Source organism: Tyto alba, unplaced genomic scaffold (genome assembly GCF_018691265.1).
Source record: "Tyto alba isolate M040663 unplaced genomic scaffold, T.alba_DEE_v4.0 Super-Scaffold_10, whole genome shotgun sequence".
Classification (NCBI taxonomy): Eukaryota; Metazoa; Chordata; class Aves; order Strigiformes; family Tytonidae; genus Tyto; species Tyto alba.
Window position 1 is genome coordinate 9,605,404 of NW_024881262.1, and position 22,820 is coordinate 9,628,223.

At 39.6% G+C, this 22,820-nt stretch overlaps 1 protein-coding gene across 3 annotated transcripts in view; it reads left to right on the forward strand.

Annotated features, from left to right (window-relative positions):
- The first annotated feature begins 650 nt into the window (after positions 1 to 650).
- Positions 651 to 22,820, forward strand: part of FXR1 (FMR1 autosomal homolog 1) — a 35,916-nt gene continuing 13,746 nt past the window's right edge. For all 3 annotated transcript variants that reach the window (XM_033006358.2, XM_033006360.2, XM_033006359.2), the window contains exons 1-8: positions 651 to 779; positions 10,752 to 10,804; positions 14,944 to 15,037; positions 16,266 to 16,337; positions 17,485 to 17,633; positions 18,081 to 18,174; positions 19,063 to 19,179; positions 19,279 to 19,449. In XM_033006358.2, the coding sequence (XP_032862249.2) occupies positions 729 to 779; positions 10,752 to 10,804; positions 14,944 to 15,037; positions 16,266 to 16,337; positions 17,485 to 17,633; positions 18,081 to 18,174; positions 19,063 to 19,179; positions 19,279 to 19,449 (801 nt within the window). In that variant the 5' untranslated portion in view covers positions 651 to 728. The remainder of the gene's footprint in view (positions 780 to 10,751; positions 10,805 to 14,943; positions 15,038 to 16,265; positions 16,338 to 17,484; positions 17,634 to 18,080; positions 18,175 to 19,062; positions 19,180 to 19,278; positions 19,450 to 22,820) is intronic.

Here is a 22,820-nt window from a genome sequence, read left to right on the forward strand (position 1 = left end):
CCCCGCGGTACGTCAGCGCGGCGGGCAGCCCCGGGGCCGGGCCGGGGGGGCGGCCGCTCGCTGAGGGACCAAGTGCAGGAGGTGGGGCCGCTCCCGGCGCCGGCCGGGACAAAGGCGGCGCGGCAGCCAGAGCCGGGAAGCCGGGAGCGCGGGCGGCTGACGGGCACTGCCTGGCCTGCAGCGAGCGACGAGCCCGGCTGCCTGAGGCGGCAGGGCAGCGGGAGGTTGTCCCCTAAGGCCCGGCCTTTTGAATTCATCTTTAAAAAACAAAACAAAACAAAACCAAAAAAAAAACAACCAAACAAAAGAAAACAAACAAACAAAACAAAACAAAACACCACCGCATTTTCCCTGCAGCGCTGACTGCGGCCTGCAGCGCCACCGCCGTTACGTCCTCCATTACCGCCCCTGAGGGCGGGCGGGCGCCGCAGAGCCCCCTCTGCTACCGCGCCGGCCGCTCCCACTCCCGAGGGGGAGGGGGGGGGGAGGCAGCTGCCGGCAGCGCTTCCCGCAGGGAACGCCCCGCTCGGCCGGCTGTGCGCTCCCCCCTCCCACCCGCGGCGTGGGCATACCCCACGGGCGCGCGGCGGGGGGAGGAGGGGCGGGGCGGTGCCGGCGCTGCCCCCTCCCCGCGGGGGGGCGGGCGGAGGGCGGAGGGGGAGCCCGCCAGCGCTCCCCCCCGTGGTGACAGTTTCTAGAAGCACGTCCCGGCGTCCTTTGCGCTCAACATGGAGGAGCTGACGGTGGAAGTGCGCGGCTCTAACGGGGCCTTCTACAAGGTACCGGGGCGGGGAGGGGGAGGCGGCGGGGCCGGCGCGGCAGGGGCAGCGCGGGGAGCGGCCGCCCGGCCGTTTCCGAGCCCGGCCGGAGGTGGGTGGGCGCTGGCGGCCGCCCCTGCGCCGGGCCGCGGAGGAGGGGAAGGTGAGGGGGGGAAGGGCGTTGGGGGAAGGTGTCTGGGTGTGGTGGGGGCGGGCGGGGGAGGAAGGGGGGCGCGAGGGGCTGGCGTGAGGCGGGGGGGCGGCGGGGATGGGATGGAGGGGGGCGGCGGTGGCTTGGGAAGGTGGTGCCGAGGCGGGCGGATGAGGGCTCCTCTCGAGGGAGGTTGGTGTGTGGGAAAGGGGGGAGCGTTGGGAGGGCCGGGGGGAGCAGATGCACAGCACGGGGATCTGCTTAGGCGTCCTCTTGGAAAGGGTGAGTGGGCGGGGGGGGGGGGGGGGCTATTTTTGGAAGAAGTAGGGGCTTTGGGTGGGATGGGGTGAATTGAGCCGAAAATAATCATTTTAAAATATTTTAAACAATTCTTTAAAGATTTCGAGTTTATTTATGCCATCAGAAATCCTTTTTCACCATCACCCTTCCTGGAATGTCAGGATGTTACAGGATCAATGCAGAACGCTCTCAGCTGTTACCCGTCAGTCATTTTCTCCTAAGCCTGGCTTCAGATGTTTAAGAATCCCAGCTCTTTTTATGGCAAGAGCCTTCTGTCTTCCTTTCCAGGAGGGCTGATTCTAGCCAGTATTGTGAGCATGCAGTGTAGCTGTGTTCTGGGACTATTTAATCTCAGGACTCTCTTGAGCTATTGTGCATAGCGGCATACACAGTGTGGTATTGCACATGCAATATTACACTGGGGGGTTGGGGTTGTCTTTTTTTTTTTTTTTTTTTCTGAATTTCCTCTATGCAGCTGTGGATTTGGCTGGGAAGTCATGTGATGATTGTACAGTATGTAAAGGCAGTTGGTGTTTAAAGGCTTGTAACCAGCTGACTTCAGGAGTTAGTTTTTTCACTTGGCTGTCTTATTAAAAGAGACAAATAGGAGATACTCTTACGAGGAAGGAATGTAATGGGATAAGCTATATCCCCTTGTTAGGTAAGCTTCTTAAATTTTTACCAAAATAATTAGATAATAAATTTTGTATATCAGATACATTTTTATTTGGACTTGAAATACCACATAGAAACCCACATCAGAATCATCTGCATTTAGAACAGCATACTCCTAAATAGACTTGTTTCCCCCTTCCCCTGCCCATTAGGAAGCCCAGAATTTGGAGACACTCTTCTTAGCTTTCCATTTTTTACCTTGTGATCTTGGGCACCTTTATAAACCATAGATTAGTTGTTTCCTCTGCTTAAGAGGAATGTGAAACTAATGAGAGTACTAGGAGGTGTACTGAATTCTTGGACTGAAGGGATCTGTGTGCATAGAATTTATTACAATAAGCCTGATTTAAAATATGCAATGATGATGTCTCCTCCTAAATCAGTGAGAATTGTCAGGCTTGGATTAGCACCATCAAATGTTTTAGCCCTGTGAACAATGACTAACAGAAGCAGAAGTTTTACTTAAAAAATGGCATTAATGGCTTTCAGATCAATGAAGTGGGAATCATATCCAGTGATGGCATCCTCACAGTGGATGAAGTCAGGTTAGAGTGATTGGACCTATAGCAACCAAAGCCCTAACTCAGAATAATCCACCGCTAATGTGGAGGGGAAAAAACCCCACAGAACCCCCCCCCAAAACAAATCAAACTGAAACACAGTTTCAAAAGATTATTCTTGTGAGCTAAATGCAATGTGTGTGTCAGTGACTCCATTTTGTGGAGTCTTAACTGTTGAGGTAGGTAGACGTTATGCATGCATTTTGGAACTAAATAGCACTGCTAGTAACTTTCTGTTTAAAGTTTCTGAAGCAAGGGAGGGGGTGTGTCAGTCTCATTTAGAAAATATCCTATTTTGGACACTGATAGCATTGATAATAGCATTTGTAAGATAATGAGAATAGGCTCGTCTTGTCTAAGCCCCATGTCACTGTATAGAAGGTGGAAAAAATTTTCTGAAGAGAAAAGCAGAATTTGTATGGTGGGATGAAATTTAAGGTTTACCTTCAGAACAGCCTAAATTCAGATTCATTAGCACAGCATACCTCCCAGTAAATGAGATGAGAAGGATCCTGCTATGCCAGCAGAGATAAAAACCAAAATAATTATGTAAACAACTACATGACAGAATTTTTTTGATGAGTTGTTAATATGATCTGCAACTTAGCTGTAGTAGAACAAATGTAGTGATTAAATCTGTTGGAGCATTATAGGTGGGTTTTCAGTAGTTGTTAGAGATATGACCGTGGTTAATTTATATTCTTTATAGGTTCTTTTGTTCCTCTAATTATTATTCTTCATTTTAGTAAAATTCAATTTTAACACGGAATTCTTCATATGCGTATTTATACATACACACTGTGGTTGCTATAAATTAGTAAGGAGAATTATGTTCTTTATTAAAATACGTGAAAAGTCAGAATGTTGTTCATGATCCATATGTCAGTGATTAGGGTAACTGTGGTTATGGTAGACATTCCAAGATAACTTTTTAATGCTCTGTTCTGTAAAAAAAAAAAAAATAATCTTTTATGTATAAATCTCCAAACTAATTTATGCTTTTTTTTTTTTTCTTTAAATAAGTAACATAATCTGGAGAACAGGACATCATTTACCTTGTATGTACCCCAGGTTCTCAACCAGTGTACAGCAGAGCCAGTGTTTAGCTACTCCCTGCAGCTCAGAAGACTTTGCATATATCATAATATTGAGTACCCATTGTCTTTAGAGAACAGATGGCACTGGCAGGGCTCAGGGTGGTCGTGGTCTTCTGAGAAAAGGTGAGGTTTGTGTTGTGGAACAGGGAGGATAATGGACAGGATTGATGAACCCTACTAGTTAAGGGTTTGCATATATTAGGGGTGTGGTGAGGACTTGCTGAGAGCAGAACAGTTGATATTTTCTAGGTGAGTGTTAGATTGCAGGTTAATGTTTATCTTTGTGACTTTAGAGTAGACTTTGCTTTTTTTTTATGTGAAATGATCAGAAGTATCAGGGTTTCTTTGGCCTTTGGGTGGGTTGGAGAGAGTGCAAGTTGAATGCTCCCAGCCTCATCTTGGCCTGACTGCAGTGGTTTTGGGAGGATGATTCTCTGTGTCATTAAGTAATTCACAGAACCACAGGTGGTCAAGGCTGGCAGAGATTGTGGGAGGTCGTCTGGTCCATACCCCTGCTCAGGCAGGGCCACCTAGAGCCAGTTGCCCTGCACCATGTCCAGATGACTTTTGAATATATCTGAGGATGGAGACTCCATAATCTCTCTGGGCAACCTGTGCCTGTGCGCAGTTACACTCACAGTGTAAAAAAAAAAAAAAAAAAGTGTTTCTTGACATTCGTACAGAAATTCCCATGTTTCAGTTCGTGCCTGTTGCCTCTGGTCCTGCCAGCTGTGAAGGGTGCCTGTGCAGCTCTGGGCAAGAACAAGACAAAAGCTTCTGTTTTATCCAGTATCTCCATCAGCCTGGGTATGCTCACTTGGATGCAAATTAGAGCCCTGGCTCTGCAAGTTATTCATGACTTCAGATGTTAGCTTATGTGAAATAGGTTGGACCTTGCAAAAAAAATGAGACCAAGGTACATGGATGGAGCACCAGATGACTTCCTCTGAACCTTTCAGTGGTGTCTGAGTAACTGAAAGCTATGTTGCATTCTTCATTGTAGGGACTTACATGTGCTGAAAAACTGTCTCTGGTGTGTTGCATGCCCTTGTACTCTTTCTGTTCTAGAGTAGTAGCTGCATAGAATATGCAAGGACATAAAATAGTTTGTGAATTAGAATGAAACTCAACCTTTAATTTACAGGTTCTAAAGTGCTTCATTCTTGGTCTGTTCCTCTTTCAAGAGGTGCAGTTGTTCAGCTAACATGATTAACTGAAGTGCTGGTAGCAGGTGTTGGCATAGGCCTCAAGGTAGAGACTGGCCAAAATAATATGAAGGAAAAAAATTATAAAAGTACTCAGCATTTCTCCACATGTGTCAAAGCATGATGAGCAATTCTGTGTGAGAAAAAATTAATGCATCAGTAAAAAAATATAATGGCTTTTTAATGTTTCTTATAACTTTTTGTTAGTGGCTTTAGGAACAGCTCTGATTTCTTCTGAATGGTTTTTGCTTGGTGGCTGTTAAAAAAGGAAACTGTCATTAAGAGTGTAGCTTACACAGCTGTTCATACCTGACTACTACACCAGGAAACATGGTAACAGGAATGACTTTTTTTTTACTTGGAAGATCTCAACTGTTCTATAATGGCCAGCATTTATTTATTATATCTAGCCCTAATGGGTGGCAAACTTCAGACATTTTGAAGTTGTTACTACCTCTTGAAAGTTGTGTAGACTGTTGCAGGAAGTATCTGTAGTCATTATTGCTGTTTTCCAGCTGTTTGCTTGACCCTTTCACGCTAATAAAAGGGAGGTGCCACAGGCAATGATTATTGATTGCTGATGTACATAAATCAGAGGAGGGTATCTTTCAGAAGTTTTGCCCTCTGGGAATATGCATATAAAGAAAGCAGTTTAGGTAATGTGAGTCATTTAGACTTTCATGAACAAGCCTAAACCAGGGGAGTTCTTCGGTAACTCATAAGGACCCTTGAATTTACATATGATAATTATAATTGTGAATGGAAATAAGCAGTGATATCATAGACTAAACTGTGGTTGCTAGAATTGATACAATAGTTCAGGATCTCTTCCTTACCTGATGTCTGTGTGTAATGGGTTTTGCAGCAAGCTAGATTTGCTTTCTTGTATCCATCCTTGTATAAGCAGGTGCACCTAATCACTTCTAATTAAAATAATACTTTATGAAGTTCAGGCTCTTTTTTTTGTCCAGTGATTTGATTATTTACAAGTTTCCTCTGTTGGCTTTGATTGTTTCCTGATTTTATTATTTTTTTCCCCCTGTGTAGGGTCAGCATGGGATACATCCCTTAGTAGTAATTATTTCATGTATTTGTTACATGAAACAGCTGTTTATGAATGTTAGTTAAAAATACTGATGGTTCTTGCTTCTGAAAGGAGTGAAAGCATTGGTAATTCGATATAGGCTTCTTGACCTTTATGTCACTGATTCAGAAAGAGCCCATGGTACCAGATGCCAAAGCATTTACTGTTTGAAATTTGCTCAGCAGTGGGTAAGGTGATCTTGGTATACTTTTTAGTGTGCAGGTCTGTGTGACTCAAAAGCCAACACAGTGGCTATCACTGGAAAGAATGTTTGCAGCTAAACTAACAGCACCACATTTTTAGATTAGACCATCCCACTTGGGGGTCAGATAAACTTGAGAAAACCTGTTGCACAGATCTTGTTCAGACTGGAACCAAATTAAAAAAACAAACAAACAAAAAAAAAAACCTACAAAGTGTGTGTATATATACAGACAGACAGTTCACTGTAAGGGCACTTCAGTAAGTCTTGATCCGTTTATGTTATCAGCAGATCCTAATCTTAAGTCCATGAGCAAAACCAGGTAAAAGGGAAAGAGTGTGTATGTGTGTCTTATGAAATGAAGTCTCGATGGTAGTGATTTTGGTAGCAAATGATTTGTTCATAGTTTCCTGTCCTTTTGTTCATACTTAACACAGTGTGGTCCTGTGTAAGATTTACTGGATTTCTGATCCCAAACCTAGGCAAGAGTCCTAGCGATACTACCCCTTGGTTTACAGGTGCTGGTGTTGGGAGCCTGGCTTCTGCCAAGTGAGTGGCAGAGACAGGTCTGAACCCAAGTGCCTGGGCAGCCAGCACGACATTAATAGCCTGTAGTACAGTACAGTCTCCTGGTGGCCTCATGAGCTGGGCTGCAGCAAGCAGGGCATACATGGGCTTCCAGAGATCCAGCTCACAGCATAAACTGAATGACTGACACTAATATCTGGACAGTCCAGATCAGAGGTCTGGCAGGATGAAGTCACATCAATGTTTCTTGCCTTCCTGCCCTCCACAGTTTTGTATGTGGCGTAAAACACACACAAACGTTGCGTGTAAGCATACCTGCTGATAATACGATTCATCACTGTGTGGTTTTGATGCCAGCGTGTTTATTGATGATGTGTTTGGTCTCTTGTTAGCTCTGTCTCATCACCTGTTTGGAATGATGATACATGGAATGATGTATAAGGAACACAGAACATTTCAAACTTAGATATTGGCATTATCTCTCTTAGACAACACTGCTGAATTAAATTTCAGTAATGGAGTACCTTGTTCATTTGAGCAAAAGTTAAGATGATCAATCTTCACTTATTTTAGTAGAAAATGTTTTTGGTACCATATCAGACGTGACTAGTGCAAGCTTAGAGTACCAATCTATTTATATAGGTTACCTCACTGATAAAGAACTCCTAGTTGAAAACCAGGATAATTACTTTTCTGTTTTATGTTCGTCATGCCCTTTCTGAAGAAATCCTTGGGAATTTATAGGATTTAATATAACTTTTAATGTAAAAAAAATGCTTTGTATTACAAAATACCTTAATGTCACAGGTTTTTCGTGAAACCTTTTTTTTTAAAGAATCTCTAGGATCTTGGAATACTACTTTAAAAATTACATTAAATCTCATTCTGATGTGCATGAAATCTATTTCTCTGTTTTTATCTTAGAGTTGGAAGTGACAGCTGATAATGCTTATGGTAAAGGTCAGGGTTGTAGGTAGGAAAATAGTATGCAGGAATTTTTACTTTCAACAAATGTTTCTATGATACTTTTGGCATGATTCTTGGCAATAATAGAATAATTTTTATAAAACTACTTAAAATGTATATGGAACTGATGATTTCTAGTTGTATTACAAATGAACCATACAGTCTACAATACCTCAGACTGCTCTGCTTCAGTACTGTAAATGTGATTTCTTCCCCACAGCTGCAGAGAAATTGATAATAGTAGGAAGAATTATACTGGGGATTTTTCACTTTTATGTTACTTCTTCACTATTAGTCTTGTGTTTGTACAACTAGACTCTGATTCGACTTTTTTCAGGCCTCAAAATAATACAATTATTTAAATAATTATGTAATTTTATTTAATGCTTTACATATGTCCATTTATGACCTGAAGTACATACCTGATAAATGTCATATTTGATTGTGAGTGTTTCTTATATATAAATATTGTGGAGTGAAAAAGTTGGAGAATGCCAACTTCAAATGCTATTCAGGTAATTCCACACAGGTTACTACATACATGTCTGCTAGCCATGAGTCCGCATGTGTTCTTGTACAGGAAGAGCAGTGCACATGCTTTGAACTGAAAGACTTCCTTGTGTGAAGGAGTTCCTGAAACCACATGGTGATGTCAAATGTACAGACTCTGTCGGAATTCATATGTTGGATTTTATTAAAAAGTGTTCGATGTTTCTGTTTATGCAGCTGATGTTTGTGCAGTGTCAGCTGTTAGTCTGCTGCTGGTCATATCTCTGCATTATTGTTCCACTTCATCTTTGCCATTCTTCAGCAGGACATTCACTTGAAAATCAGTTGTGAAAATTAAACCTGCTTGTACCATTACACAGAAAACCAGACTTTACCTAGTAATGGACTAATTGTCTGAAATTCTGGAAAGTCAATACAGTTAGAATTCCTTTTTTCTACTTTGTCTTATTAATGAAACCTGCAGCTAGTCAGTAGATTCAGGATTTTCTAAAATGCAGAGCATTATGTTCTGAATGTTTTTCAGGTGTTTTATGGTACCTGATTTTTGCATCTCCCTTGATTCTGAAGTTCTGTTTTTTAACAAAGGGAAGATAATTGAATTCAGATCTACATAATAAATTTTTAGCTACTATAGGATGACCCTTGCCCCCCTCCCCTCATGTTGAATAGTAGTGTGAGAGCATGTAATAACATAAATAAGAGGTAAGGTTCAGGTATGAAATAAAGCAACATAATGAGGCAAAGGCTAATACTGAATCACAGACTCTTGGAATGCAGATAAATGGCTGCCCGTGGTAGGGAGTTGAATCTCTTTCTGTAAATACTGCTTTCTGTTGGTAAGTGGCCATTTGGCAGAATGTTGGACTACATGAACTTGGTGTGCAGTGCTGTGGCTGGGGTGCTTTGTCCCTGGATAGAGTTCGAATGAGTTGTAGAAGAACTCTTGATTTCCAGCACTTCATGCCTTGTTAATTCATCCCCATGCTGGAGCATGTTTAAAGGGGACATTGGTAGCAAATACTTAGTAAAAGTTCTGCTTTACCTCTCTTGTTAGCTGAAACATACTTGAGGCAGTCAAATTTTCTGTGCTCTTTGCATCTTTAAACGGTCATAACTTCAGTATTCTTGTCCAGTTTACCTGCCCAGAAATTTCCTTGAAACTGCAAGTCCCTGATTACAGGTGTATTTGATTGCCAACTGTTTCAGTTGCTTACTTTCCAAAGAGATTTGCCTGCCTTCGCTTGCAGTGGCAGGATGGCCTTTAAAAGGGTTTGGTAGGAACACGCTAGGTGGTTCAATGAGGTGATTTTTGTGATTTCTGATGACCTCCTTTGTTCAGGGTTACCAGTAGGCTTTCTGCTAGAACCAGTCTTCTGTGTTGCTGGCAGATAGTTTTGAGTGAACCTCAGGGAGCAGAAAAGCATGTTTTGAGCAAATGCCCTCACACGTGGCCCGAGTACAAACTCAGGTAAAAGGAGATTAGTTTATATAGGCCCTTTGCAACCAGCTGTCAGTATGGGCTCCTTTACTGTCCGTTGTTACACTGGGGGATCTCCTGTGTCAAAATTTACCTTTCCCCTCTGTGGGCTAGTTGCTCATTGCACAGGTGATTGTGTTCTTCATCCTCCTCAGCTGGCAATTTCTTAAGTGGGTATAATCCATTCAGCAGGTTTCCTGGAACTTCCCTTAACATAGCTATGCAGTTCTCATTCCTTTAAAGCTGCAGGTTCCTCCTTGACCTTTTCTGCTTGGGCAAATACAGATCTATAGCAAAAGCAGGAGTAGATTGAAAGGTCTTTGTTGTCCCTTTATCTGTCTTCTGGGATTTTTTGGTGGGTTTTTAGGTTTGGTTTGGGGTTGTTTTTTTTTTTTGTTTGTTTGTTTTGCCTTTTTTTTTTTTTTTTTTTTTTTGCAATATGCCTACCTTCCTTAACTGAGAGATGTAGAAACTTAGTTTCTGTATGGATACTCGAGTACAGCTGAAGACAGACGACCTGATAGATAGGTACAGGGTTTTGACATAATCAGTGCCTCCTAATGAAGCCTTTTATTTTTCAAAAGAAAGAAAGGGAAGTGGGGTTTCCCCTCAGTTGTTGCTGAGATCGTAATAATGTCACAAAAATGTGAAATACTGTATTCTCTTTGTTTTCCTGTGAGGTCTTACAGATGTTTGGCCTCATACAGTCCCCAATTTGCTACTTGAAAGATGATACCATAACTAGCTCTATGGCAGCCTGTATTGCCAAATTTTATCCAAACTTGCTGTCACACTGTTCTGAAGAATGGTTGACTGGGATTCAATTTTTTTGTTGAGAAGAACACCTATAAAGCAAATAGTGCTATACACAGCTATTTGATATTGTATTGTGAGTTGTACTAATTGCCCTGGGCCTGGCTCTCTCTCATTTTGTTCCCGTAAGCAGTTGTGCGCACCTATAGATAAAATAATAAACTTGGATAGTGAGTTTTCAGTTGTAAATGTGCTGATTTGAGCAGTCATTTGAAACAATCCCTGTGCACTGTCTGTCTTGGAATAGCCAACTAAGAGTATCAGCAACCTCATGCAAACAGTAGGATTATGTCTTGGAACTCTCTTAAATTGAAACCATAGTATTAGTGATGGTCTGCTCTTTGGCTTAGTTTCAGGCAGTATTGAAATTGCCTCCTTGTTTTGATTTCACATGCATTCTTACAATAACAATGTTTTTGTTTTAGGGATTTATCAAAGATGTTCATGAGGACTCGCTCACAGTTGTATTTGAAAACAAGTAAGTATTTTATTTAAAAAAATAAAATCTTTTGAGTATTAGATTGTTATTTTGATTTTGTGCTTTTGGTGTTTTTTGTTTGTTTTGACACTAAGGTGAAGTAGATTATGTTAAAAAGGTATAGTTCTGGAAGTTACGGGCTCACTGTTCTGTTCACAGTCTCCATAAAGCGCTGTACCAGAATTCAGCTCATCAGTTAGAGTCCTTTACATTTTTTGATATCTTCAATGATGCCCATAGATGCGACAGCCAAATTTAATTAAAATAATAATCAGTGGCAGAGGTCTTATGCTCTTAAACTAAAGCAGAAAAAGATGGAAAATACCAAAGTACTTCTATTAAATTAAACAATTCTCTGTATGTCTAATCTGAGGAATGCTGATCAGTGTTCTCAACCAGAGAGAAATAAATATATCAATCAATGTAGGGTGCTTCTTTCTTTTTAACTCTTAAGGAAATAAATACATGTACATATCCAGTCTAAAGACCCAGGTTTTTCTAGTGGGGAAAAAAAGTGCAAATCTGGAGAAAGGATTATCCATGAGGCCCTCTTCATTTAATATATAAACATGGCAGTGCTCCTAGGGACTTGTAGTGCAAGTCAAAGGTGATCCATGGGATGGTAGAGTACAAATGAGTACATGTTGTTCAGCATTCAGACTGATAACACTGTGAATTACCTGGGAGATTCCAAGACTAATTTAAGATACTGCTGGAGCTACATCCTCTTTCCTGCTTCCCTTCCAGTTGCTAGGTGGAGATCCTAAAAATGTGTCAACTTTTGATGTGAAAATTGTTACTAAACTCTGCCATCACCAACCTGTAGATTAGTCTTTGAGCCTTTCTTCAGGAAAGATTGCTGGGTAACAAAGGTAATACTAGGGACTATGCAGGTGTGTGTTTATAAACAGCATTTTATAATCTTGAATATATAATCCTAGGGTGTGTATATGTGTGTACATATATACACATGTGTATAAAAAGAAATCCTAGGGGGAAAATGAAGCAATCCTAGGGTTTACCCTGCAAAGTCCAGTCTTTGTTTCTTTTTAACCTGTGTTTTCTAGTCCTTCTTTTATGAAAAACAGTTAGAAGATGAGGTGGCAACCATAATTTGGACTAACACTTACTGAGGTGGTTATGGAAGTTCTTACTGTCTCCTAGGTTTTCACACCCCCATCCCAGAACCCACCAAACTGAAAACAAATTGGGTCCTTCATCCTATCCATGGTCTGAAGAGATGTGACAAATCTTCAGTTTCATATTCAACATCCATATTACTTTTCTTTAAGGTAGAAGGCTTTTTGCCTTCAAAGCATATACTTCCCCATCAGAAACCAAGTAAGCTAAAGGAAGTGCCCGTGGTTCACATCAGAGGTTTTAATTGTTGGCAGACACATTTCTAGTGTTTAGTATCCATGTCATCCATGTGTTTTACAGAAGGTCTGGCAGCAGCAGTTATGTTCCAAAAAGGATGGACTACAACATATGTTGAGTGTTTTGTTGACCAAAAATAGGTCATATCAGGAAGTGTGTATGCAGTTTTAGTCAAATTATTCTGTGATGTAAATCTGAGAAATTTTTACCCTTTTCACTGAATTAAATTCATAAGGGCTTTAGTAGAATCGAAGTTGGCAAGAGTGTCCTGTCCTGAATGCATCATTCTGTTGTGATAGTGATCAGCACTAACAAAGTAAACACATCTATTCCACTAAAGTCAGTCTAAATTGTCAGTTTGCATTTTCTGCTATTGTTAACCAGTCTGTCTACAGCTATTGTAAGGTTCCCAAAGTTGGTGTACCAGCAGAGGCAACTAATGATGATTTTGTGGCCATAACTAATTTCGTGACAATAACTAATCTAGGCAGATATTTTTTTGGAGGTAAGGAGGTGGAGAATGAACCTAAGCTTCAGGAACTGGAAACTTTTATTGTTGTATGAGACAGAAAATTGGATCTTGAGCTGCAGTTTCATATAGGCCCATTGGAGGTTGAAGCAGCCATACCGACAGAAAGACATCTCTGTTGTAACACGCAAACACCTCCCTTTTTTGTAATTTGTGCCAGATATTTAGGATAATCAGTCTGACTATTAGGCGTCTGTTCTGTCAGATCCTTTTAGTAGGTAATTTGTAGTCAGTCACAAGTCATTTCTTAAAATATCTTGTCTTGCATTTCACCAGTGAGATGCTCCAATTTTGGACTTTTTTTCATCAAAATTTTGACGACTCATATTCTGAGAACTGAGCCTTCTATGCACTTTTTCACTGTTTTGTTAAAAATACCAGAGCCTCTTGGCAGCTGATAGGGGTAAGTCATTATTGGCCTGTCTGCTTCTTGTGGATGGAGTTCCTTTAGATGATTAGAGTTGGAACCAGAATTAGCGTACTGCAACTTCAAGCAGATTTTAATGAAGGTACAAGGTCTCTTCAATCATAGCATCTCATTATGGACAATTTATAACTTTCTGTAAGCTACTACTTGCTGGATTCTTTAACTACAGGACGTAGTTGAAATTCTCAAGAGAAACTTAAGCAGCTCATTCGTTTGCAGCATTTTTGATCCTGTTGTTCAGTTATGATTATTATGCTCACACTGTTTCTAAGCTGAAGTTTTATGTACCCTGTAATTGAGGGAATGCATTTTATCCTCAAGTCTTACTACTTGCCTTTGTATCTGTGAGAGTAATAACTTCACAAAGGCAGGGAGAGGAAGGAAAAACCCAAACCCAGAGTTTAGTGACCATTATAGTTGCAACAAGGGCAATCGAATTGCAACTGATTTTTGCCAGCCCCTTTCACCATTTCTCAGAAATAGAATGATATTTAAATCACATTTTATGGCCAAAACCCCTTCCAACTCCCAACAAAAGCTATCCATAATCTTCATGGGTTTTTCTTGTTTTTCAGAGTTCCACTATCGTTAACAGAAGAATAAAGTGTATAATAATGGCTAGAGCAAAACTCTGGATACCTCACCTCACGTCTTTATTAAGTGAGGTACTCGAGTGTAAGCAGTCTTTTCAGAGAAAACATAAATGTATCCATCTTGCAGAAAGTTGCAGAAGTGCCCTTTGCTCTTAAGTCTGAGACTTGTTCAACTGATTTAGGCTGCTCTGTTTTGCATGTGCTAGAAGTGAGCAAAACAAATTACTTGCAGTAATCCTTACTGTTACAAGTTGTTTCTGGATCCTGTCTGCATCTGATGTGGACTGTAAGATGGGTGTAAACTCTGGAATGCTTTGACAGATATCAAAGTCTATCAGATAGTAGTCTAAATAAGTTTTTTGGGGGGTGTTTTCTCCTGGTTTTATTTCAACCAGTGTAGAGTCTTCAGTTGGATTTCTGACTAGAGTGAGGAATAGCTGATGGTATTCTGTGACATCCACAGAGTAGAAGGAAGAAGAATTTCAGGAGAACACAGAGGATGTGAATTGTTCCAGTAGGCTTTGTAAAATGCACCTAAAATGTACACTTCTACAAGTAAAATGCTTTGTAGAGCCATCTGCGGTAAAATGAATAGCCTTTCTGTACAAGAAGGTAAAATTTTAATTTTAAATGCCTAGTAATAATTGGTATTGATAAGCAGATATATAAAGGTACGTTTTGAACTGAATCTGTTTGCCATATGCTTATTCAGGAGTATTAGCAAGTTTGTAGCTAGAAATCTAAATTTTCGTTAAGGATCAGAGTCAGGTTTTCCTGGAATGCTTAAAACATCGATGGTAAGCAGTTGAAATGTTAAGTATGAGATGAAGAAATGGATGAACCCCATGGTGGGACTGCAAAGATAAACTTATATCTGTATAAAGGCTTTATGACTTGAGCAGTAGAAATGTAAGTACATAGTCCAGTAATCTTTTAATTGGGGTTTTATGAAAGCCATTTAGTGAACCCAGACAAGTTAAAGTTTTCAGTTAATTTGAAAATTGTTTTGTCATTAAATATCTTCCCAGATACTATTTTTGTCTTGATGGGAATATTTTGTTCCTTTGCTTATAAAGTTTGCTTTCTAGCAATGAAGAGACAGTCTTGATTACATGGAAAGAGTGAGTTTCAACTAAACTCAAGATTTCTAAAAACAAAACTAAGAAAGCAACAGGAAAATTCTAGACAGTGTAATGTTTTCTTCCACTTTCAGTTGGCAACCAGAGCGCCAGGTACCCTTTAATGAAGTCAGATTACCACCACCCCCTGATATCAAGAAAGAAATTGGTGAAGGAGATGAAGTGGAGGTGAGTTTATCCTAGTGAACTGTCCTGATACGTAGCTGGTTGTCCATTCAAGGCAAAGATGATGTGAAGATTTAAAATGGAGTATATCTCTAATAATGGATTTAGTGGGCTTTCAGTGAAACAGTGACATTTCAGTTATTTCACAGAACTGCCAATGGAACTTTTTCAAAATCAAAAACTTAAGATAGTTGAGAATGCTTCAGAATTAAAACCAGAACTAGGTAATTTTAATTTTTGAACTGGAATGTAACTGTTGGAAATGTTTTGACATGAAGATATAATAAAACTCTTGAATAAGACAAGTTTTAGCCCAGATAAATCACTGGTACAATCTGGTAGGAAATTGTGTGAATTACACTGTTTTACAGGGAAACAGTGTTAATGAGAAATGATGTATTAAACTGGAAAATGGGAAGATGTATGTTCTGTTCTCAGCTCGTTGTAGTATCTTTAGTAATTTAGTAATTTTGTTTAACTTCTGCTTTTCACTTGTTTGTAAAATCAAAATAATTAGTTTATTTAGTATACCTTTGTAGTTTTGGGCTAGAAATCTAAGAAACAACATAGTATAGGTGCTGTGTTTTTCTGTTATTTGGAATACATGTTATTTGTTGGCTTTGTTTAGATGTTAAACCTCCTTGCTATTGCAAAATTTTTTTAGTCTGTATGCAAATGACTTTGGCCTGTCAAAAGTGTAACAAGGAGTAACTGAAACTTTGAGAAGATGAAGAAAATGAAAGTTTCATAAGTCATTTGATCTATTTCTGATCTTTTATTCACTTGGTAGTGTTTGTTAAATATGGAATGTGTAGTCACATGATGACTTGATTCATTTCAGTAGTTCTACATATATCAAGTAAGCAAAGGACAAAACAAAAATCTTACTTGTGGAGTTATTTCAGTGTGAAGACAGTGCTTGATTTTAGTGAGGAATTGCCCCTGAGTGAGTGTTGAGCCAAGGTTTTATTTTCCTGTAGAAATTTATTTTGAATTGTCAGTAATGTATGCAAAGGAAATTGTTCACAATCCTTGTTGTGCAAAAAAATAATAAAAATTTGTGCAAAATTTGGTTAATTTATACAAAAGTTACTTTTGTGTAGCATACTATTACACTTTAATAAAAATTAGAAAAGTTGGGATGTTTGGATGTTTTTTCTTAATTATATGTCCAGGCAAGTGGATTATGTCTGTCTCTGCTTTCAGTGTTTCTTACTACTTTCACTTTCAGGTCTATTCTAGAGCAAATGACCAAGAACCTTGTGGCTGGTGGCTGGCAAAAGTTCGAATGATGAAAGGAGAGGTAAGTTATTTTAAAACCTACTGATTTCATGCTGTTATATTAAATACAGTAAATATGAAAGGTCTTTGTGATGGAAAAAGTATGAATAAAGTACTACCAATACAAAAACATGACAAAAAATTATAAGTTGAGATCACTTTGGAAAAAGTATGAGTAAAGTACTACCAATACAAAAACATGACAAAAAATTATAAGTTGAGATCACTTTGGAGTGACCCATGCTGTGTTACACAACTGAGGGTTTTGTGTGTTTATAGCTGAGCAAGCCACTTCCATTATTAGTAGTTTAATTGGTTGGAAGACTGTATGCATACATAAGAACAGGACTTCTAACAAACCTTTGTGATTCGAACTTGGTGCTAAAAATTAAGTAAAGCAGTACGCTTTGCCTGTGGTTAAAGTCCGTGTTTAAATTCCATAAATTAAGCATGCTATAGCTATTCATGTGTGTTGCTGTGGGTTCTTCTTGTGAATGTGTTCATTCTGCTGAGTGTATTGTAGAGGCACTGGATGGTTTGCTTTAACATGTGTCAAGTTTTTATTTTACCATTGACTTGTAGCTTCACCTGCAAAATAACTTGTAGATTCGGACATGTGAGTGTATAGAGCTATGGCAGTGTCTGATATGGTCTCATTAAACCTTTATTTTGTGAAATAACAGCAGGAGAATTTAACTTCATAGTAAGAAGGGCCCTGCATTTTGATGCTTCTACTTTATTAATTTCCTAAAACCGAAGGAAACAGGGTTGAGAGAAAAAAAAAAAGTCCCATTTTTGGTATTGTTTAAAAACTGTAAACAAATAGTAACTGTTATTGAGCTCTGAGAGGGCAAAGTAGTGATAAGCATTTATCCAAGGAAGATTATGTGTCTTGATCCTTGTGGATGAATAGCTTGTTAAGAAAAGGAGACAAAATGATACAATGATAGAGTTTGTAATTTGAGGCTACTCTGCTTCTCTTACACACCACAGAAATTTGAAATTTAGTATCAGTTGCCTTTCTGTGCTTCTTATTTTAAAAAAGGTAGTAAAAGAAAAATTTCAGATTCTGAATTTAAAGTAAGTTTTATCCAGTTCTTAATTTTCTAGTATTTTTGACAGGAAAAAAAAATGATACCATTTTAAAAATAAAAAAAATTCTTCCCTAGTTTTATGTCATTGAATATGCTGCCTGTGATGCCACTTACAATGAAATTGTCACTTATGAACGACTCCGACCTGTGAATCAAAATAAAACTGTCAAAAAGAATACGTTTTTCAAGTGCACAGTGGATGTTCCTGAAGATCTGAGAGATGCGTGAGTAGCTCTGCACACTTTAATAAGGCATTTACTATATTTAGAGGGGTGGGGGAGAAATCCCACTTGGCTTGTATTTTAGAGGCCAGTTTACAGGTCCGTGAAGAACCTTAAGGGTGACACTGGCTACAGTAGCTGGTTTAGAAACTACTGACTGGGATCCCTGCTGAGCTTTTGGGTTGGGATCAGAAAGCTTCAGGTCTTGCTTCAGGCTTGGACAAGTGGTGCACGCACAGTGGGCCTCTGGTACTAAGACTTGCCAGATAACCATGATGGCATACAGTCCACAGAGAAATAAGCTCTGGAACCATGTGAAAGAGAATGGGAATTTTCCAGTTTCTGAGCAGTCTTTGCCATAAACTACTCTGAAACATTTTTGTTTCTGATCATGATATTACACATTCTGTTTTGATGCAGCTTGTTGAAATAATCATTTTGTCTCCTTAGGTGTGCTAATGAAAATGCACATAAAGATTTCAAGAAAGCTGTAGGAGCATGTCGAATTTTTTATCATGCTGAAACTGCTCAACTAATAATACTGGTAAGTAATTATTTCTATGTAAATGTTTAATGAATTTTCAGTGTGTTATTTATGGGAGGTACATAGCCAGTTGTATATTTGTATGGAAAATGTTTTAACTTGTTAAGCATGTAAATTGTGAGAGATTTAATTTAACTAGATATGTATAATTTAATCTTTGGGGGGTAGGCCTTTTAGGGGGGCTACAAGTAGTGCACTGCATACAGCCTAAATTTAGGATCAGCTTTCAGTCTCGTTTTTATGATTTTTGTCATCTACAGCTGAGTGCCATTTCACCGATTTGTGCAGATGACTCAAAGCTAACTCTAGCTTACTCTGCTCTGCAGCAGTAGATTTTCCTTTCTACTGTCTTACGCTCTGTACTTTGACCTAAAGCTGGATTTCCACATGAAGAACTGTACCAGTTCAGACTAGCTGTGAAGGAATTGTTCAGTGAGATTCTTCAGTGATGGTTTTCTCTTATTACATAGACTTTTCCCAGCCCTAGTTTCTCTTCACAGTTCTGTTTACTTACTGTTAATCTGCTTGAACCTCACTCTCTGGAATTGTATTTTCCTTGCTGATTTCTGTAGCTCTGCCATTCAGACAGGGAGTGACAAGTATGTATGTGGTAGAATGATATTTAATTTGTCTGAGGAATATCAAGGGGAAGGAGTGACTGTGTATATCCAGCAGCAAAATCTTTAGTGTAAAATATGCTGTGAGAATAGAAAATGGTTGGTTTGCAGAGATGTTGCTGAATTTCTCATTTGTTTTGAGGGAGAATGTCTATGTGAGTTGTAGATATCTAGATCATGTTTATGATTTAGTTTAAATAGGTTTCTGGTTTATCCCTTAAATGTGGATTTGCTTAAAAAAATGAAACTTCATGTTCCTTCTCTTTTGTAGTCTGCCAGTGAAGCAACAGTGAAGAGAGTGAATATACTGAGTGACATGCATCTGCGCAGCATTCGTACCAAACTTATGCTTATGTCAAGGAATGAAGAAGCTACAAAACACTTAGAAGTAAGTCCCAGCTTGTAATTCTTGTTGCTTGAAACTGAGCACATAACTGTACATTACATTGAGTGCACATGGATGAGTCTTACTTTGTTTTCCCTTCAGTGCACAAAACAGCTTGCTGCAGCATTTCATGAGGAATTTGTAGTGAGAGAAGATTTAATGGGACTTGCTATAGGAACACATGGCAGCAACATACAACAGGCCAGAAAGGTTCCAGGAGTTACTGCCATTGAACTTGAGGAGGATACTGGTACTTTCAGAATCTATGGAGAGGTAAGGGGGAAACTTTGTGTGAATCCGATGAGCATTTCGCTCTATATCTGCTTTTAGTGTGGTGAGAGCTGTACCCAGAGCTAAGAACTGGAAATAGCTCAGTAGTCATCCAGGTGACTATATGCATGTTCCTAGTAGGGCAGCTTGTACTGCGCGTGTTTAAGATACGAGACTTCATTGCGGTGGTGACCTATCTAAGATGTCTTCTGTCCTAATCAGTCCATGTCCTGATGCACAAATGCTATAACTGCACTGTACGTCTCCGTGAACTTAGGTATTGTTTGCTATTTCACTTTATCACAGATGTTTTATTTTTTTTTTTTCCTTCAGACTGTATATACTGTTCTTGTTGGTTCTCCCCCTCCCCGCTTTGTAGTTCATGCGTGTTTTGCTGTGTAGTGTCTGCTCCTCTGACCTAGCCAAATGTGTTAAAGCCTATATCTGCTGTTTCTAACCCTTTTATTTTGGCAATTGAATGCTGGCTTTGGCAAAATAATACTGGTTTGCTCCAAGTTAATTCCATTTGCATGACTCTTACCTGATGCGATTTAAATCTCACGAGCGCCTTGAAATGTAGCTGCTCTTTGGACCAAAACGATCCATTCAGGAGGCAGAAGAGTAGTGACAAAGATGCCACTGTCACCAGGGCCCCTCAGAACATTTCTTGAGGGTTTTTATCCCATGTTACCAACTTTACAGGTACCACTAACACCTGAGTCTCTGGTGTTAACACATTCAGAAACCCTTGATTGTCTACTGTTTCAGGAATCTGTGGTCTTGAATTATGCTCTGTGTCAGGAGTAGAACCTGGTTATTATCCAAGGGTCAGATGAAGTTGGGATTGCTGAGAGAAGACCAAACTTTTGTACCATGTCTAAGTTCTGTGTCCTTCCTCTGGAAACTTTAAACGCTTCCAGGTTTATCAGGGTGGGATCCTTGTCTGACCTAGTACTACCAGTAAATTACATCTCACAGTTGATGAAGAATCGGACAAGTTTAAATGCAGTAGAATGTCTAGTGTATTCCAGTTCTGATCTCTTTAACTTGAATGATGTGATGCTGAAACTTGTGGAAAGGTTATGACTGTCACCAGCCTCTTAGAGTAGTGCACAGCAACAGTTATACAGGCCAGATGCCCCCTATATAAAAATGACTTTAGGCACATCCAGCCTTGTACTTCTTAGAAGTGATAGTTGCTTCTAAAAAAGCCACAGAACCTAAATATTCCATGTGACCAGGCTTTCAGCACCTGGGTATACTTGTCTACTCTTTTTACCTCATTTCAGCTGAAGCTGGCAAGCAGCTGGGCCCTAATGGCTGAATGCATGGGCAGACAGTTTTAGGCTGAGAGATGCTTGGAGTAGTGCTCCAGTGTCTTTGACATTGTAGTGAGGGTCTGAGGGTCTCCCATAGCTAATGTTTTGCATACAAATAAAAGTTCAGTGTTACTCTGAGCCAGAATGTTTTGAGGGAAGGAAGAGGGAGATAAATTTTAAAGAATATTGGAAAGCCCTAGGATTAGAAGGAAGCTAAACTGGGTGGAACATGGTTCATGCTTTTTTCTTGTCTGGTCAAGACAGCTTTGATACCAAGACCTTTCTCCTGCTTGAACTGCTGTTTGTAATACCTGTTACAGCAACCACAGTACTGTGAACTTGAGAGCTTGGACAGTGCGTAGCTATCCCTACTTCTGAAATCTTGTGCTTCCCTAGGGGGGAAGCCTTATCAGAAACAGAAGAGCTTTTCTTAGACCTTCATTGCTGGCAAAATTGAATTGCATTTGATTCTTGTGCAGTTTTTAACACTTGAGCTTCTTCCCTCTTACATTTTTTAAAAGATACTTCACTATACATACGATGATCATTCCTTTGCATAGAAGGATAGCAAGATCCTGTCTATCCCAGCTTTTTTAGGAGACTGTTAATTCTAGTTTTCCATTTGGAACTTTCTTTAGCTCAGTTCTATTTGAACTAGGAGACTAATACGCATTTTATCTTCTTGAAGAAAGAGTTGTATCACAATGGGAAAAACATTGCCTGCCATGACTTGGGAGGGCTTTGTCTTTATCTGCAGGGTGGTAAGGCTTGTCAGCTGATTCCCAGAAGTAGTTTTGGGTTTTTCCATTTGGGAAGGTCTAAAGGAACTGCCAGGACTTCAGAGAGATTTTTAAAACCTTGTCTCAGGAACTGGTGTGAGACTGCTGAGACTGATCCGGTATTTGTAGTAGGAGTGCACTCCACCAGTGTGTAGCCATTAGATCTATGTTAGTGACAGTGCTACGTAACATTTTTTCCCTCAAATCTGCGGCCATACAGTTCTTGTTTCACACTCATGTAGATATTCTTCTGCTGCAAAATTAGTAGATAGAATGCCGAGTTTAGAAAAATACCCTACATATAATCTTTCTAGGAAAGACTCATCTAGTAAAGCGGATGTGTCTTGATTGTATGTGAAGTAACCAGAACATGGATGGACATGTAGACTGTAATTCACAGTTAGAAAGGTAGTTGCTAGTAACTGGAATTCTTTAAGGTCTTTAATCCATGTGCCCACTAATTTTTAGAGAGACAATTTTTTGTTTTCTTTTTCTGAATTACTGACTGTGAAGAACTGAGAATACATTGTCCAGAGCAGCTTTTTATGCTATCTCATGTTGGGGTGTGAATGAGTCAGAGGTTGTACTTGCAGAAAAATTCCAAGTGCTTGTGGCAAAGTGTAGATATGCATATGGGTGTGCTGGAGAACTAGATGTTAATGGCAGTTGTTTATTCTCTCATCCTGACTCTGCTTCTGTGAAAGCTGTCACTATTCCTTCATCTTTATTTGGGAAAGAATTGATAGACAGGCTTAGGAGGCAGGACATGGTGAACTCTTGAGTTAGTTGTGTCCTATTGGTAGAGTTCATTGATAGTGAAAAATTTGCTAATGTGTGTTGAACTTTGTCGTTTTCACAGTTGCTTTCAATATGCAGCATAGCCTCTGCTCCTTACGACTTCCTGTTACCTGTTTTCCATGCTTCATTGCTTGTTCCATTATGGTGAAATCCAGATCACCCATGTTTTTACTGCTATCATTTTGACCTTTGCCAGAAGTAGAGATGTATAAATTTTTTGTTCTTGTAGGAGTTCCCTAATTAGATTGAAATATGCAGGAGCTGGTGCTACTCCTATTTCAATTACAGATGAAAGGGCTGAAACGTTGGTATAAAATGGAAACTGTGCTCAGAAGCTGTCATTACTCACTAGATGCTGATATTTGTTCCTTAATTCTACACTTCTGCTGTTGCTAATTTGAAGCTTTGTTTCTTGTTTCAGCATCTGTATAGCCTCCATTAACTCTCAGTTAATTTCTGTCATTTAATAATAAAGCTA